We start from the raw sequence: 17,372 nt of genomic DNA, 5'->3' as shown, positions 1-17,372 counted from the left end.
TACCTGGGCACTAAACAGCTCTGAGGCGGCACATCTGTCTGCCAGATGTTTTATTTTCTTAGAAGCTGCAATTTAATAAAGCCTCTTGCTTCCCCTAACGAGCCTTAATAAGAATCTCCAGGAGCTTGGCTTCATTGTCCTTTCAAGGAGAATCTGCAGGTAAAATTGCAATGAAACAAGGCAAGGATGGGATGAGTGAGGGACACCAGGACACACAGGAGCACCGTGTGAGTTTTAGGTGTGTTTAGTATCTGGCTCTTGCTTTCCAGAGGCCAGAGGGACCAAGGGGACACCTCTCCCCAAAACGGTGCAGGCAGAAGGATTCGCTGCCACACAATAATGGACACAAAAGCTGGGGGTCCCCTCAGGGCTCACTGCTTTGGATTTACAGGCGCTACAAACCCACTGTGGGCGGCCAGCAGGTTTGGGCTTGGTGGTCCCTATTGCATCTTTCCTTGAAATGTTGCAGGGGAATAGTGGAGGTTTATCTGCTCATGGCTCAAAGTTTGGTACCTACGGGCAGAAAAATGGTCTGAGAGGGACCTTCCACGTTCTCCTCCTCCTGCCCTCAGAGTGTTGAGCTGTCCCTCCGCTCCTCAGTGCTCAGGAATCGCACAGCTGGAGGGAGCCCCGTGCGGGAATCTTGTCCCTTTGTGAAAGCAGCCAGCAGGACTTCACCCTTCTCCCCGCTGGTCACCCCGTGTTCCCCTGGACCAGATCAGCGTGCGGAGTGTAAAGGATCCCTTCACCCTTTCGCTGTGAGACCTACTTACTCCGGCAGACGGATCCGCGGGCGGAGCGGGGCGGGGGCACCGTGGGGACACTGCGGGGTTGGACTGCTGGCGCTGCGGGGGCACAGCGGGAACGTTCTGGGAACACTGTGGGGGCACGAAGGGGACGAAGCGGGGACACAGCGAGTGTCTGGGGACACAGGGTCAGTGGGGGCACTGAGGGGACACTGAGGGGGCACTGAGGGGGCACTGAGGGGACACTGTGGGGACGCGGCGCGGACGTCGCGGGGTCTGAGGGAGCCGCCCCCTCACGGAGCCGCCCCCTCACGGCGGCCGCGAGCCCCTCGCGCGCCCCGCCCCCGCCCCGCCCCGCGCCGTCACGTGACGGCGGCAGCGCCAATCACCGCCCGCCTCCCTCCCGCGCGGACGCGTTGCCGGGCAGCGGCCGCGGGGGGGCGCCGTCCCCCCCCCTCCCGCCATGCTGAGGGCGAAGGTGCTGCTGGTGGGGCCGCGAGAGGTGAGCGGGACCCCCGACAGGGACCCCCCGAGAGAGTCCCCTCGGCAGAGACCCCCCGAGAGAGTCCCCTCGACAGGGACCCCCCGAGCCCCGCGGGAGCCCTGCGGCAGGAGGGAGGGAGAAGGGCCCGGGGCTGAGCGGGAGGGGCAGCGTTTGGGGGGCTCGGGTGGGCACTGTGGCTGTGGCGCGTTCAATTCCTGCCGGGTGTCTTTCGGCCAGTCTGGGAAGTCGGTGCTGGCGAACTTCGTGTCGGAGAGCACGGAAGGGATCGGGAGCTACAGCCCGACGCAGGGGGTGAGGTGAGCGAGACCCCCGAGCTCTGTGTGCCGACCCCGAGCTCTGCTGTGCTGCTGCACAGGAGCGTGTTTCACCGTGTATCCATCACTTCCCGCAGGATCCTGGAGTATGAGAAGCCAAACCTGAATGGGAACAGCAAGGGAGCTGGGTGTCGATTCGAGCTGTGGGATTGCAGTGGTGACCAAAAGTAAGCCACGTCCTTGGTACTTAACCCCTGATATTTATGTTTACACAGGTTATTCAGACCTCAGGCCTAAAACCAGTGATCTGTTTGAGACGAGGAATATTCCTGACTCTTTAGCCCAATATATCCTTCTATAGCTTCTGCTGTAAAGCATCTGACATTAGGTACTCTCTGCCATGATCACAGCTGAACTCTGTTTTGCATAATATATGCAAAATATTTACTGAATATACCAGTAAAGTCCACAGCTCCTGAAATGGAATTACAGGTAAAGGAGACAGAGGCCCACTTGTAATGGCCTTTATCTCCTTGAAGCTGTTATGTGAGTGAACTTCAAACAGTGTATGTATATGATTGAGCCCTAAATTTCCAAAAGATACAATTGAGAAAGGGACAGATCCATTTTTAGGGAAAAAGGTGAAATAAGCACTTGACCAAATAGCAGATTGTCAGCAAACCATGGGACCAAGTAGCATAGTAGGTAAGACAAAGTAGTTGGAATATATAGATCACTGGCAAGATTACTGATCTTATAATTAAAAAAAGCCACACTTAGATGTCTTTTTGAAGAGGGAAGAAGAAAACTTGAGGGTGTTTGGGTGCATGTTTCTGTTGTCCAGCTGTCAATCTTGCCATGTGCTGTTCTTTCAAGGTTTGAAACGTGCTGGCCAGCTCTGATGAAGGACTCTCATGGGGTAATAATAATCTTCAACCCTGAGCTGCCCAGTCACCTGAAAGAAATTGAGATGTGGTACTCCTGCTTCGTGCAGCAGCAGCCACTGCTCGACAGTCAGTGTCTCCTGGTGGCACATCACAAGCCAGGCAGTGCAGAGGACACAGAAAACCTGTCCCTGGGTAAGGAGATGGAAAACTCCACCTGTAACTCGGAGCTTTTCACTGATCTCTGTGTCTTTAAAATTGTTCATAACTTATGGCTTACATTTCTCATTTGAATCTGCCAATTAAAGAACACTCTGCAACACCAGAAATAATTGATCTCAAGGATATTCCTGTTTCACAAAAGGGAAAGTAAAGGCAAGCAAAGTTTTGAGTGGCTTCTCTAAAGTCACACAGTAACTTTGCAGCTGAGCCAGGAATTAGAACTCCTGCCATATTTCCTCATCAGTAGTAGTTTGGTTCTTCCATTGGATGGTTTTTTGTTAACTTTTGAGGCCATTTAAGTCTGCATTCTATCAATCAAAAGAACAGGAGCCCTTTGAAATAAGAGGCTAATGATCTCCCTTTTAAAATCAGTGCCTTATATACTGCAAAATTATTTGTGGCTGTTTATATCAGTGAAAACACACGCTCTGGGCAACCTGTTCCAGTGTTCAAACAACTACATATTTGGTATAAGTATTAATATATTAATACATATTTAATATAACTGTATGATTCCGTGACTTTGAAGTAATCAAAAAATGTCACATCACTTCAGCAGTAAAACTGTAGTTTGGTGCTGAATTGTTTGATTCTGTCTAACTGAATATGACTCCAAAACCAGACTTTAAGCTTTAATAATACTGTTTGAAGAATTTAATTTAGCATTAAGCTGGATTTGTTTGTAAAGCTGACAAGCTCTGCTGCATTTCTTCTTCATGTTTTGTTTGGGGTATCAAACACTGGGTACTACTGAATTCCAGCTGACTCCAACATGAGCTGTCCCATGACTTCGTGACTATTTCTTTTTTAAAAGAAATATACTTAATTGTTTTTTATTTACTTTCAAAGCTTACCCACTGAACAAGCTAAAACTAATACATTCCAACTTGGAGGAAGATCCTGAAGATGTTCGGATGGAATTCATGAAATACTTCAGAAGCATTATCACCATAATGAATGAGAGCAGAGAGAGGGAAGAAATGTCAATTATCTCATAACATTAAAAAAAGGTACTGAACAGGGAAGAAAAAATTATAGTTTCCCCCTTGTAAGCCTGTGAATGGGTCCTCACAAGGAGAATTTGCCAGCCTATAAACACTTCAGCCTGGAAGGAAGTGCTGACATCAGGTGAGCTGTGGTGCCAAGGAGAGGGCTGCACATCCAGCAGTCTGGGTAACTTTACACCTGCACTTTGGCATCAGAAGTACAGGAAGGGATTTTTTAATATGTTAGTGTGGACCAGAAGAGAAAGGTTTGGGTCATCCCTCACAGAAGCCCTTTGTGCAGAGGGGTCAGGGAATGAGGCCTGACAGAACAGGAGATTTGTGGAGTTGGGCTGAAGCATCTGAGTAAAGGGCTCATGTTAGCTGGGTTCCTGGGCAAGTTATGCCCTTGGAAGTCAGTACACACTGACTGGAATAGAGATCTGAGAGTAGTTGTGGTGTGGAATCCACGTTGTTTTATGTTCTTCCTGCCCAGCCGTTGCCTTGGCCTGACAGAGCTGGTTGCAGTCCTTCTCAGGACTAGGTTTTTCTTCTATTCCAACAAAATACACATGTTGTGAGGACAATGTTTAGGTCCCTCTGGGAGGAAAAGAATTGAAATCTCAGTGTAGTGCAATATTTTGACCTATGTCAGGAGCTCCAACAGAGAAAAAAAATAGTTCTGCTTTCTCAAAGGAGGAAAAGCTGTTTCGAAACTTTTATTACTGTTCCCTGTTGCATTAAAATAAGTGGTTTCATAGATAATTTACTTTGACTTGTTTGGTTTGCACTCATCCCTGTTATTAGTGTGTTTTGCTGTGGAAGACATTTTTTGTAACACTCATTACTAAGGCAATAAAAACATTTTTAAAATGTTCTGTTCGCAAAGGGAAAGTTAATTATAGTTTTGTGAAACTCTTAACAACTTGCTTAATTTTTAGTAAGGAAAACAAGAGATAAACATTTCACCCTACTTAGGTCTAACAAGAGACATTTACAAAAACTTGTCACCAACCCAAACAGCCAAAGAGTAAACAGCCTTTACACAAAGTATGTTATAAACCAGGAAGTACCAGATGTATTTTAGTTCCAGACAACAGGATTGAGAGCTTCTTGGGTTTTCTTCCACGTTAATTAATCTATTTTTATTATTTTCATAGCTCTTTTCTGAGTGATGAGTGGCCTGTCCTTATGCAATGGCATGGGAGGTAAAAAATTAAAAGATCTTAGAACAGCTCCAGGTCATCAAACTCCTGGCTACAAATAACACTCTGAACCATACTGAGCTGGGCTCCAGTTTAGAACTGCCCTAAACTGCTCCTCTGGTTTGCTCAGGTGGGCACTGGGTGTGTGAAGTTGTGCGCACACACAAATAACCTGCACTCTTCTGCTTTTTGGGGGCTTGGTGTCCTCACCAAATCCACCCCAGCTCCTTTCCATTGCCTGCTGGCTCCTGCTGTGCCATTAAAGCTGAAACCTCCCCTTGGTTCTGGGAGGCAAAGAGGGAGGTGGTACTGAAGGAAAACATCAGTGAGAGGAAGGACACCAGGAAAGAAAAAAAGCAAAATAAGCAGTGAAGAGATGAAAAGAAAAGGTTGGAGGCAAATAGTGGGAGGTTGGCATTTCAACATCCACGTTTTATTTATATGACTTTGGAACCATCAGGCTTTATGTGCTTGCAATCAGTGTCATAGGGTGGTCTGCTGGAGGCAGTTATTGGAAAATTCACAATCTAACTAAAGAACAGTTTTTTACATGCTGCCTTAGATTACTTTTTCCTTGTTGCCAGCTGTGTGGTGCTGGAGCCAATTTTTAAAATATATTGCCTTAATAAATTCAGTTTTTCCCAACAGCAACATTGTGATACACACTGGTAAAAGACTGGTGTGAAACCCAGCAAATATTTTATTTGGAATGTAAAACAGTGTTTGGGTGATTCCAGGGTTGAAAAGTCAATGAACTCTCCTGTTCACCACCTTGCTTCATATAATATGTTAATCATGAGCTTACTTTAATCTCAAATAAAGGATGTAAATTACAGGTGTCTTTATACTGCAACACACTGTTCATTAGAGAAGAAAAATAAGAAAGACAGATCCCTAGACTTGACTTTGTATCATCCAAAAAGGTCATAATATGCAATAAATGTGGAACATCATTTGTAAAATCTGGCCAAGAGAGTAATTTCTGTCCCTGCTGAAGAACAGAGTAAACACACAGACTCATGCAAAATTAATCCTTAGTACTGGAGAAGAGAAAGTATTTATTCAGAGGTATCTTTCAATAATGATTTATGAAACAGGCCATCAGAGGCACCTGCTTGGAAGGGAGGTATGAGAATGCCAGCTGAGCAGAGTCAGGTCTCTGTCTGCCCTTCCCAACCCGCCCTTTTGTGCTGTTGGAGTCTGCAGAGCCCCCAGGGACGCCCCATCCCAGAGTTACTCCTTGGGATGTGCAGGTCTGTTTGTGTGCCTGAAGCCACGTGGTTGGGAGATGACTGTCCTGTGCTCTGTCCATGCTTTTTGAGAGGCCAAAGAACTGCTCAGAAAAGTGTAAAGGGAAGTGGGAGCATGTGGAAATCAGTTGGCTGGCAAGGCACGGGTTTAACCACGAGTAGGAACAGTTCAGGAGCAGAAGGGGACAGCAAGTTTGCAGCAAAAGCACTGTGTTTTACTCTTCCACACTGAGGAGCTGCCCACCATGCTGGGAAGTTTGGAAAAGCTTTTTTTGGATGGACTTTCCAAGAAGTGGAAGGGAAGGCAGAGAACTAGGCAAGCCTGCCAGCTCCTCCAGACACATGTGGCCTTCTCTAGGTGTCCTCAGGCTCTCAGAGTGTCCCCCTCGTGTCCCCTTCTCATCCTGCCAGCAGCCACGGTCCCCAAACCCCTGCTCTGGATCAGCTATGCACAAACTGGGAGTCTCCAAGTTCCCTGTCCTTTCTGTGGATCCTTGACCACACTGGAATTCAGTAGCTATTTGTTCCAGTGGCTTTTCTGTGATCACCTGCACTGTCATGCTTTGGGGAACTGAGGCTGGAATGAGGGGCATAGAACATTTTAAATATTAATTAATTAATTCTAACACATTCAGCCTCCACAGTGCAGAATCCAAAGACTCCAGGGTATGCCAACTGTGCAGTGAGAAAACAACCCATTACTTTAACAGGAACTATTGAGGTGCAACATTATTTTGTCACTTGGCATTAAATATTGATAATCCTGACATCTTACATCCCTTTATTTAGGATGTACTGAAATTATTTTCAGTTTTATTGCTGTATAGCTTCAAAAAACTTTATAGCTATTGGTGAGCTCTGCTCAAGTTCACACTTATCTCCCATGAAAGCACTTGGTCCATCATTCCTTTGGACAGTTGACCTGCCTGGACATGGAGTCAGCATGGAAATTTGACAGGGAGCAGTCTGAATGAGAATTCTGCAGGGCTAGAAATGCAGAATTTTAAGACTTCAGGTTTATATCTATAAAGTTAAAGACCATGGCTACCCTGCAGGCTGGTGATTCAAGACATTTAAGCTCTTCAGTTAAGGGTTTGCTCTTACAAGCTCTTTGCTGCACACCCAGAACACAATGAAGCCAAAAACTGCTTGGGATGACAGAAACAGTTCCAGGCAGCGCAGCCCAGATGTGTGACTTTTTTACAACTCAGCTCTGGGAGTAGCAGCAAAGCTGAATGAAACACATTTGGACCTTACCAAAAAAATGCAGCTCTCTTTTCAAGTCAGATATTTTGAAGGCCAGGCCTTTGGTCCCAGTTGCTCTCAGCAGTATTGTTCCAATGGACACAATAGACATAAGAAATCCCACGTTCCCGTTTCCATTATTGCTCTGCCAAGTGACTCGAGGGAGTCACAGAGGCCACCACCCTGTACAGTGTCCAGCCAGGCTGGGGGTTTGCACCCTCACTTTAAAATCTGCAGGGTGCTGACATGGAGCTGCTTTAGGAAGCAACTTCCAGGTGTGGATTTTCACACTGATCCATCTTATGTTATTCACTTAGGACAAGATTCCCCCCTGAGCGACTGAGGTTTGTGTGACTAAACACCTCAGAGAGGCACCTGCTTGGAATTTGCTGAGAGTTCATCCTCTGAAAATCATTTATTCACAACCAGGAGTATCTGAAACCTCTCACCTCGTGCTGTAATCACCAGGATGGTGGAACTGGCTTGTGCAACCCATGCTCACAAAGCTACACTAAACCAGGAAAAGGCCACTCAATGAGACAAGAAGAAGGAAACAATTGTATTGTTTTTTCCCCTCTTGTGGCAAACAGGCTCTCTCAGGGTCCTCGACAGCCCCACAGGGATGAGGGTTCACACACTTGAGGGTTTGCACCTCAATGTTAGGTGCAAAATGGAACACTTTATTAACATGGGTCCTGCCTTTTATGCTTCTAAGTTATGTCAGTCAGCTGACATAACTGCTTAACTATAAATTGGCATGGTAAAATAAGGAGACTTCTTAATTCTTCCACTGAAAGCTTTTTGGAATTGGTAATGCAACACTAGGCCTATTCTTTAAATCTCAAGGATATCCTATGCTTTCAACTTGACTGTAACCATTCACAGTTTTAAACTGTGTACTTTTAAACTGTTAACTTCATCAATGAAAAACTTGATTACAAACAATTCAACAACTTGTGATCCAGGATTACCTCAACAATTTAACCTTGAATAGCAAAACTTTCAACTGCAATGAACTTTTAAACCATAAGCAATTTAACAACCTGGGGAAATTTGCTGGCATAACTTTTCAACTGTGATCTGAGGTACCAGAGTAAAGAAAATAGAGATTAGTCATTATTTCAAGAAGAAATAATGACAAGGGGAGGAGTATATCTATGCTCCAATGTCGAAGGCATAAAATAGGGGTACAATGAAAGAGAATAAACACATTTTCTCAAAAACTGGATCCCAATACACTCTATAACACAGGGAGAGAAGGCATTTGCTTGATTTCTGCAAATATAACCCAAAGAAAGAAAATTAACTGTATTTACTTGGACATAAGATAACAGGAGGAGGGATGCTGTTGCTGGATCATTCTAAGGTACACAAACCTAAATATAAAGCACTCTTGTCATCTTTGTCATCTGCTCCTTTTGCTTGTTCTCCCCCCACCCTTGAATTGTGTGAGGAAATAACTGGACCTTGAACACAAGGTGACCTTGTATTTAAGCTCTTTTTTTTTTTCCCCAAAAGAGACAAAAAGCAGAGGAAACCTAATACTCACATTCTGTTTGTGTATAATCTAAACTAAAAGACAGCTTTGGCACAGTAATATATGTGAACAAACCAGCCACTAATAACTCCAGTCTGGAAATTGAAGAAGGTTTCTAACAGAGTGGGAAAAACCTGGTTTCAGAACAGTGCTTAATTAACAGTTTGTGATAGACTTTTGCTGAACTTGATCCTTCTGGTCCCTCTTATGAAAACAAGAGGCTTATTTCTCATTATTCATGCAGGTATTTTTCTACAGAGGTGACAGTGAACCAGAACATCAGCTCTAAATTTCCTTGAACTTTGAGAAGTTTGGATTCTGACTCATACTCACCAGCTGGAGATCAGTTGAAGACATAAGGCTGTATTTACACATATGCAGAGGAAATAAAGCAATTTTGAAGGCTTTAAGAAGAAAAGTAACACAAGTTCCCTCACGTGAGTCTCACTTGGGAGAGTGCTGTCTGAGGATGGGCACTGGATTTTGCTTGCATAACTCTCAGACAGAAACAAAACTTGCCACATGTTTTGCTGAGTTCTATTGTCTCTTCCTCCCTTTATAAGAAAATTAAAGCCCATTTCTCTCCTAGTTCCATGAAATCTATCTGGATCCTGGTAACATGTCTCTGAGAATTTGCTCAGAGGGAATAACAGACAAGGGTACACCCTCCATTGCTATGTTACTGCTCCATGAGTTCCAGACAAAAGCATTTCTTGTGGTTTGGCAGCAGCCATCTATGCCTAAAACCCTGGGATTGCATTGTTCTTTACATGCCAAAAGTTGATTTAGTACCTACAGGCACAGAATGCAGGGTTTATCTTTTCAGGAAGGATCTTCAGGCTTTCTAGACTGCTGGGGTCACCTCTCACAGCCAGCAACACCATTTGGGGGAGTCACACCGAGGTGGACTGTGAAGAACAGGCCCTCAAAGATGCAAAAGGTCTGCCCTGCAGTGAATATTCCCAGATTTTTATCCTGACCTAGGTTAAATGGTAATACTCCAGCAACTGAGCAACTGACTGCCAGGCCCATCATAATAACTCTGAATCATTAAATAAAGATACATCTTCAGGAAAAAATATTGGTAAGGCTCCAAAATAGTTCTGCTGTGTTTGGAATTCTAATAATGGTCGGCAAGCTTAACTGGAAGTTCCAATGATTCAAAGGTCTTGCAATCTTGCTTATCTGTAGCTCAGATAATGAGCCTGGGACCTAAACACAGCTATTAGGAGGCCCTTCTTCTGCTTGGAATGGTGTATCTTTACTTTTAAAGCAGATCATTAAAAGTAATGTCTAATGAACACTCCATCTGTTTTCCATTGAGCAGACACTTGGCTTTTTTATTTTTTATTTCTAAGGTTGGGTGAAGGTTTGCAGCACACAGGGCTGACACTGTCACACTGTAACAGGACAAGCCAGCCCTTGAAGCAGTTCCTTTGTCCAAGGAAGTTAAATATTGGGTATATCTCGATCTATTAACACCAAGCTAACCTTTTAGACCTTTAATTTCTTTCCTCTCCAGGAACTGGAGAGAGATGCACAAATATGAAGTGCAGTGTAATAAATCCTAAGTCACACAGACCTGCACAAGACTGAATCTACAGACCATAAAGGTTATTTTACAAAGCATTAGCAATGAAAGCAGAGACTTGCCACTCTGTTCTCCTCTACTCAGCTAAATGGGAATTTCTGAGGCCTGTGAAGACACAGGGTCTATGACACAAAGTTGGGTAGTTGTGATCTCTACAACACTCCTACAGTTTTCTATAACATGAACCCACAGAAGCCAAGCAGATGCATGTGCAGTTTCCATTGTTAAATAATTCATTTGCCAGTCCCAGAAAAACCTGGGAGTATTAGACACACAAACATTTTATGTTAAGTGCTGTTGAAGCCGAGTTTCCAACAGATTTGTGTCTTAAGGATTTGCCCAAGTGTAGATTTTCTGTCCTCTTGGAAGACTCTTCTTTCCTTATTCCCCTTACAGACATGGCTACCTACAGGAATGAACTTTTTAGGAAAGAAGAACAAGAACATAGAACAACACAGAACAAGAGCAGACATGCATAAACTGATTATGGAAATTAAAGGGTTTCTTCCTATCAAAGGAAGTAAATTCTGGAGCAAACACCCAAAGAAAGTGGGAAACTGGGAGGATAGGAGGGATGACAAAGAGAAAGGAGCATATTTTTGAATAGCACAACCTGTTTTATGAAGAAGACTGGGAACTTGGCTCTCTGCAGAAGCAGAAGACTGGACTCAGCAACACAAAAGATCATTTTCAATTCTAGGTTTCCTTTCTCCCTTTCCAAACCAGAATTATGAGAATTCTAAAGGAAAAATAATGTTCTTTCTCTGCACTTGCCTGTGCAAACATGTAAGTTAAAATCCATGTCACCTCTTTCCCCTGCTCTGGCAAGGACAATAAAAAGCAATGTCATCTCTTGTGTGGCCCATAATAAGTATAAATTAATGATGTTTTATTATCTATTCAATGTGGCAAACAAGTCTCATATTTCACACAGCTTTATAATCAAAGCATATCTTATATGATTGATCACTAATAAAAAAATAGAATCAAGCAGGTAAAAAAGAAGGACAAAGTAACAGAAGATTGCTTCTTACCTGTTGCTTTTGTAAAGAAAATGAGACTCATGTTTATGTTTGTTTATATGAGTTGGCTCCAAATAACTCTGGAACTGGTTCATAATTCCCACTCAAATTTTAAATACTTGTGATATTTAATTCCTGCAAGTTTTGTGAAAGTAGGCAGCCAAGTCAAGACAGATTACTCATCTCTCATTGAAGAAACAGGCTAAAATGAACTCAATCCCCATTAAACATCAGAGAATTTATGCAGAAACACAATCCAAGATATAAATCCATCGGAAAAAAATATTTCACTGTTTGCAGAACTACTTGTATTGAATGAGATCACAGAGATATAACATCAGTATGACAGAATCTAATCACCACTCCACAAACATTTTGGAAACAAGTCAGCAACCACATCTGCTTCACCAGAACCAGAGCCTCATGTGACAGGAAGCTTATTAGAGACCCTGTCTCTCATTATTTTGTTTTTCCTTATAACTTCCCAGCATGAATATTCAATATTGCAAAATAAAGCAGCTTCCTTCACAGACCGTCCAGAATGGAGACAGAAATTGTGTCAGACATTCCAGATCCTGAAGAAATGGGTGCCTGTGGAGCTATGGATTTCTACCAGCAAAACATCTGGCACAAAACAACATTAAAACATGAATAACTTGCTTCTCTTTCGTCTCAACATTGGTGTGAGGCAAGAGCAGCTCCTCTGAAGTTTGGTTGATGTATCAAGCCTGAAAACAAAACAAAAAAGAGAAGAAAATCAGCCCTTTAAACACAGCAAGACATCTTAAAGGAATATAACTCAAAATATCTTATTTTCTCAATAGCATAAAATGTTACACTGTGAGACATTTTTCTTGGTTACTACTCAGGAAGGAGTTGCTTCAGAATACTCTGAATGCAATTTAGGGATTCCCATTTGGTGTTCTTTCATGGCTTTGGTCATAGTTCTGGGAGTCAGAGCCTCTGAGCAGGGAAATTTGGTAAAATTTGGAGGTAAAAACACCACTCACATGAGCAGCTAAAAACACCACTCATGCAAATCTGCCCAAGAGTGGAGCCAAATGTCCAAAGGGTATTTGGGAGCTCTGTGTACTCAGCTGAAACACTTCCTGAAGTGCCAGGAGTCCATCTCGAACACTTCTAAATTAGGTGTCCATGTGCCTCAGCACCTGATTCGCCTCTGCAGCCACAGTTCTTGGTGTGAAAACCACGTGAGCCTGCCCTTCCTGGCTGTTCCCAGCAGTGGGATGTGTTTGGGAAGGCTGGGGCTGTGGAATGTGCTGTAGGACTGAAGGATGGGCACCTCCATCTGTTGTGTGGTGTCAGTCACACGACACCCCAACGGCTCCGTCTTCCTTCCTCACTCTTCAAATCTGCAGGAGTTTTTCTTGCCCACAGAGCAGGACTGGCAGAGGGATGTGGCAGTGCTGAGCAGTGGGATAGCAATAATTTCCCCTGGCAGGGAGGTCTTGCATGCCCACATCAGGGCCCTGTGGTGGGTAGGCATGTTTTATACACACATAAGCCCTCTAACAGGGCTACACTCTGCAGGCACATCAGGCAATATCTTCCCAAAGTCTCTGGATAATCACTCTTTCTTCTTTCTCCCTCACCTTGAGGACAGATAAAAAGCCTTTCAGGGAGATCTTAAGTCAGCGTTGCCATTTCAACCCTCCAGATGTCAAAGTGATTTTTATACTCTTTCTGCTCAACTAATTGCCAAGCCTCAACAAAGGGACTTTAATGGGTTGCACCAGGCAATAAACCATCATCTATTGGCTCTAGGAACAAGGAAGGAAGAGAGGGAATGTAAAGCTGGAACAAAGCACAGACCCAGAGCAGGTCCAAACTGATTTATCCCAAGATTTGATACCAGATGTTCCATTCAGACACCTTTAACAGAGCTCCACAGAACACTAAATGCTTCTCATGTTTTCAGTATTCAACCCACTCCATCTGGGCACTTCTGCCACAGGGCACTAACAAAACACTGCTCAATATTAATCAAAGAAGTGAGTTTTGCTCTGCAAGTTCAATATAAAAACGGTAAGAGCAAACACATGTGAGGCTGAACACAACAGAGGAGTTGTCTTGGATTACAGCATTTCCATACTATGCCCAAAGTCTGATTTTAGGGAGAACATGTTAGTGACAAATTACCACAAATATTGTGGTAAACTGCAGCACTCTGTATCTCTGATTAATAAATATCCAGTTCATAATATGCCAAACTCCTGTTTCCTTGTTTACACAGAGTTTCCATACACTGTTGCACAGCTACCACTCCATGGAAAAGCTGCATGCTTTTTCTTGGACATCTTTTTGGGTATCACTTCTTTACAGATAACATTAATTTCTGCCTGTGCCCACTTTTAGCCCCAAGGACTCCTTGTTCTCCAATTAGTTCCTTCTCTCTAGCCCACCAACAGCCTGTAGCCATATGTAGTAAGAACTATTACTTATGGCCCACATGTGTGCAAAATCTTTTTCCAAATAATTTTTATTCTTGAAATCCAGGACTAATCACATTTGACAAGCCATACAAGGCTGTTGGGACTGGGCAGTGGCAGCTGAGGTCACTTCTCCCTTATTTTCTCAGCTGCCAGCACACCTTCCTAGTCTCCCTTTGCTGATTCAATTCTGCATAGGGGAAGGATTGCAGGATCTGGCCCGATTTTCTCTCTCTGCAGCAGCTCCTTTCCATCATGGATTTAATTACCTGCTTTTCTTAACCGGCTCCATCTATTGCCACCTCTTCTTCCTCCTCCCTTGCATCTTTTGCTCCCTAAATCATCAGTAACTCAACTCAGCCTACAGCTCTAGCTTAAAAGATGGGATCTTCCAGCTTGCCTCCTGTCCTCCTGAAAGGCTGACCGCTTTGCCAGACTTCCCTTCCAAGTTCCTTCTGTAAGCGTCTGCATTTTATTAAATCCTCGTGCACCCCACCACGTGTGGCTGGGCTGTGGGATGTGCAGAGCTGCCTTTGTCCCAGCGCCATCGAGTTCCTGTGTGTTTACTCCGCTCAGGCACTGGATGGTGCTCTTGGCACTTCCATGCCGGAAAAGCGCTTTCCAAGCGATCCCTCTTCTCCTGAGAGCTGTAAAAATTCCCCCGGGTCAGATAGTGTTGCACGTCTAAGCCTCTAAATCCCGTGGGAAGGGCATGTTTTGACTACACAATGTAGCTGAAATTGCAGTGGAAGAAGCTCAGCCAGGTAAGGACAAATGCCAAATGAAATGTCACTGCCTGTGACACACAAATCCACGGAGTAGGGGCTTTCACATCTGTCCTCAAATATTTTATTTGCTAATTGGTTCCTTATCAATGCTCCCCATGGCAACGAGAGAGATTTAAGTGGTATAAAGTGGGCTGAGTGACATTATGTCTGCATGTAAATGTGACTGGGATTGTGCACGGAGGAGATGATCCGAGGGAGGTTAACAACGTAATGTGAAACCTCCTGTGGTCTCAGAGGGGAAAGGAGCTTCTTGCTGCTGCCTGAGTGGTGCAAGAGCCAGGCAGGGAAGCTATCTCAGCAGCAAACATTTTTGAGAGAATCAAACTGAGATTCTATAGAAAACGAGTTTCTTTGATCCTTTCACCTGCTCAGAAATATTCATTTTACAACAGATGTTTGTCTTCAGCTATTTTTCATAGAAGGTCAGAAGTATTTTTGGTATTTTTTAAAGGTGGGATGAATAAGGAAAGGAAATGCACTTCATGACAAAAAAAAAGCTATAGGGAGGTAGGAGATACATGTTCAGGTTTTTTCCTTCCTGTTGCTGATTTTTGTGTATCCCCAGGAAAATCAGGCTGTGTCTCTGGGTCTGCTCAGCCTGTAAATCCAAGATAATTCCCCCTCTTCTGACTCTACTAAAAGGCTCTTTCTCCCGTGGAAGGTGCCATAGAAAAACAAAATATTTTGTGTGTCTGCATCTAAGGGACATAGGTCTGGAAAAGGCACTCCAGTGAAATAAAGAGGCAAATAGAGAGACCACTGTAACACTTAGGAGAAATCAGGGAAAATAGGGAATAAAAGGATTCATAAGGATGGGATGGCATCGATGAGAAACAGCTGGACCATATGGGTGTACCCACTGAGCTAAGATGTGGGATTTTAACTTGTACTGACAACTATTTGGTTGGACCATCTCTGGATATGCAGGAATTGGCAGAGCCTCAGAAAAGGCTGTGGAGTCCCACCTGGAGGAAGGCCTTGAGCTACACTTTTGGAGCTTCCAGTAAACCCACCTGGATTCAACTGTTCAAAAGGTGGGCTTGTTCAGCTGAAGGACTTGCAAAGATGTGGTGATCCTCTGAAATCCTGTGGCATCTCTTCAGCTGCCTGGTCTGCTCTTTACACGAAGATTTCTTGGGTATTGTTCTTTTAAATGTCTCCAAAGGCAGTTCTGAGAGGGACAAACTGAGGGTTAACAGTGGTTGGATGAATAAAACACTCCAAAAGGAGCATTGCTGCTGGAGCCTTAACAGGGAAATCTTTTGGCTTCACCATTTAATATGACCCACATGGGACAACGAATTTTATGGTACTTGCAACACTCCCTCCTTCTCTTGGCAAGTGGGCATTGCAAACCATTAGAATTTATGGGATATCTGATCTGCTTGTGCCTCAGAGGAAGAAAATGAGATAAATGGCCCAGTCTTGCAGATCTGACATGACTCATCTCGTTGATGTTAACGAACTGGTCAACTCAAGATCAGGAAGTTGAATGCATGGGATGCTACTGTTGACATGGTCTGTTGGTTAGAGAAACACTACTGCATGTCACACTTCTATGCAAAACAGCCTCAAGAAGCAGAACCTCCTGCTGCTATTTTAGGTTTTTTAAAGAAAAGTATAATCTCATGAACAGAGGTCTCTCTGAGGTCCCAGTGCTGGCCCACACCGGGCTTTACTGGGTGAGGTGTGGTAAATGTGTGGTGACTGACTCTGGTGCCTGCTCTCCTCTACTGCAAAATCCTGCTGCAATGACAGAGCTGGCAGGAGGGAGCCTTTGTCCAAATCTGCCTTCAGCAGTGACTTAAGTAGAGGTGCTGGACTTGGTACTGCAGCAGTTGAAGTGTGTGCAGATAATTTTGTTAATACAGGTATAGTGAGTCTGAATGGGTCATGGCTTATTTTTATACCTGCCAATGAAGGAGTGCAAGGCAGAGCTGTGTCTCCTTGCAGTGGCAATTCTAATGTATGGCTGAGCAAGGTTACCCAAAAGACTGTGCTCTCAATGTGCCCTTTTGTTACTCACACAGAATGAGTTTCTGACTCCTTGGTTATTTTGAGGTAAGAAATAAGAAAAACTGTTTAGTTTCATGGTACATCACAATATTCAATGAGCCTGTCCCTTGGGAACACAGAGAGCTCTCAGATCTTAATATAGACATCTTTCAAATGAGATCATTAATGTGCATATATCTGGATTTAGGGCCAATGCAAGCACTTCGATTTTTGCCTGCCAAATTTTCATTTTTGGCTTCATTTTCTTCCCACATATTCAAAGAACTGTACCACATGGAATCCTTTAAACAATAGATGGGATAACATAATTTTTCAATTGCTCTTGAAAAGGTTTTTAACCACATAAACTATTCCAGGGTTCGCTAAGAAGTTACCATTGCAAATAATGTAATTGTTCCAGACTGAATTCCTTGCATTCCAGAATAACTTTTGAAGCAAAGAGCATGACTGGTTTGGGATTTTTAACCAACCTCTTTATGGTAATACTTAGATGAATGTAAATTTTCTCCAAAAGCTTTGCATTAAAGAGAAAGGACCAAAGCCTACAAACACTCATAGCTGCAGAACTAATACTCAATGCTAATGACCCATCAATCTCACCAGAAGGAAAATAAACATTTAAAAATTAGGAAACCCTGAACACTTTATTTTAAACAAACAAAAAAAGTGAGAAA

The 17,372-nt window shown here is 43.7% G+C and overlaps 1 protein-coding gene and 1 long non-coding RNA gene across 6 annotated transcripts; one reads left to right on the top strand and one right to left on the bottom strand.

Annotated features, from left to right (window-relative positions):
• Positions 1 to 1,123: 1,123 nt before the first annotated feature.
• On the top strand, positions 1,124 to 10,040 carry IFT22 (intraflagellar transport 22). Of its 5 annotated transcripts, XR_007908020.1 has the most exons (7): positions 1,124 to 1,248; positions 1,468 to 1,547; positions 1,643 to 1,732; positions 2,382 to 2,584; positions 3,461 to 3,621; positions 9,076 to 9,268; positions 9,658 to 10,040. XR_007908020.1 is itself a non-coding variant. In XM_051809348.1 (6 exons), the coding sequence occupies exons 1-5, from the start codon at positions 1,210 to 1,212 to the stop codon at positions 3,607 to 3,609; spliced, it is 561 nt and encodes a 186-aa protein (XP_051665308.1). In that variant the 5' UTR covers positions 1,124 to 1,209; the 3' UTR covers positions 3,610 to 3,621; positions 9,076 to 9,392. The 5 variants fall into 5 exon arrangements, 4 of the variants coding, with proteins under 4 accessions (XP_051665308.1, XP_051665309.1, XP_051665307.1 ...); XM_051809348.1 differs by lacking the exon at positions 9,658 to 10,040 and having other exon boundaries at positions 9,076 to 9,392; XM_051809349.1 differs by lacking the exons at positions 9,076 to 9,268; positions 9,658 to 10,040 and adding an exon at positions 7,612 to 7,629.
• On the bottom strand, positions 8,458 to 15,849 carry LOC127480821 (uncharacterized). The gene is made up of 4 exons (XR_007908024.1): positions 15,696 to 15,849; positions 11,440 to 12,172; positions 8,671 to 8,791; positions 8,458 to 8,569 (listed from the first exon to the last, which is right to left on the bottom strand). It is a non-coding gene; the product is annotated as an uncharacterized LOC127480821 (long non-coding RNA).
• Between the last annotated feature and the right edge of the window lie 1,523 nt (positions 15,850 to 17,372).

Source organism: Manacus candei, unplaced genomic scaffold (assembly GCF_025592945.1).
Source record: "Manacus candei isolate 608988 ecotype Guabito, Panama unplaced genomic scaffold, ASM2559294v1 h1tg000076l, whole genome shotgun sequence".
In the NCBI taxonomy this organism is placed as follows: Eukaryota; Metazoa; Chordata; class Aves; order Passeriformes; family Pipridae; genus Manacus; species Manacus candei.
The sequence above is the reverse complement of the archived record's forward strand: the minus strand, read 5'-3'. Positions and strand labels throughout refer to the sequence as shown.

What these genes read in the sequence shown, in the direction of transcription:
- IFT22 (XM_051809348.1), top strand. Translation starts at nt 1,210, where the DNA reads ATGCTGAGGGCGAAGGTGCTGCTGGTGGGGCCGCGAGAG. An exon ending in AGCCCGACGCAGGGGGTGAG is followed by an intron (nt 1,548 to 1,642) that starts GTGAGCGAGACC and finishes CACTTCCCGCAG; the next exon opens with GATCCTGGAGTATGAGAAGC. An exon ending in CACAGAAAACCTGTCCCTGG is followed by an intron (nt 2,585 to 3,460) that starts GTAAGGAGATGG and finishes TTACTTTCAAAG; the next exon opens with CTTACCCACTGAACAAGCTA.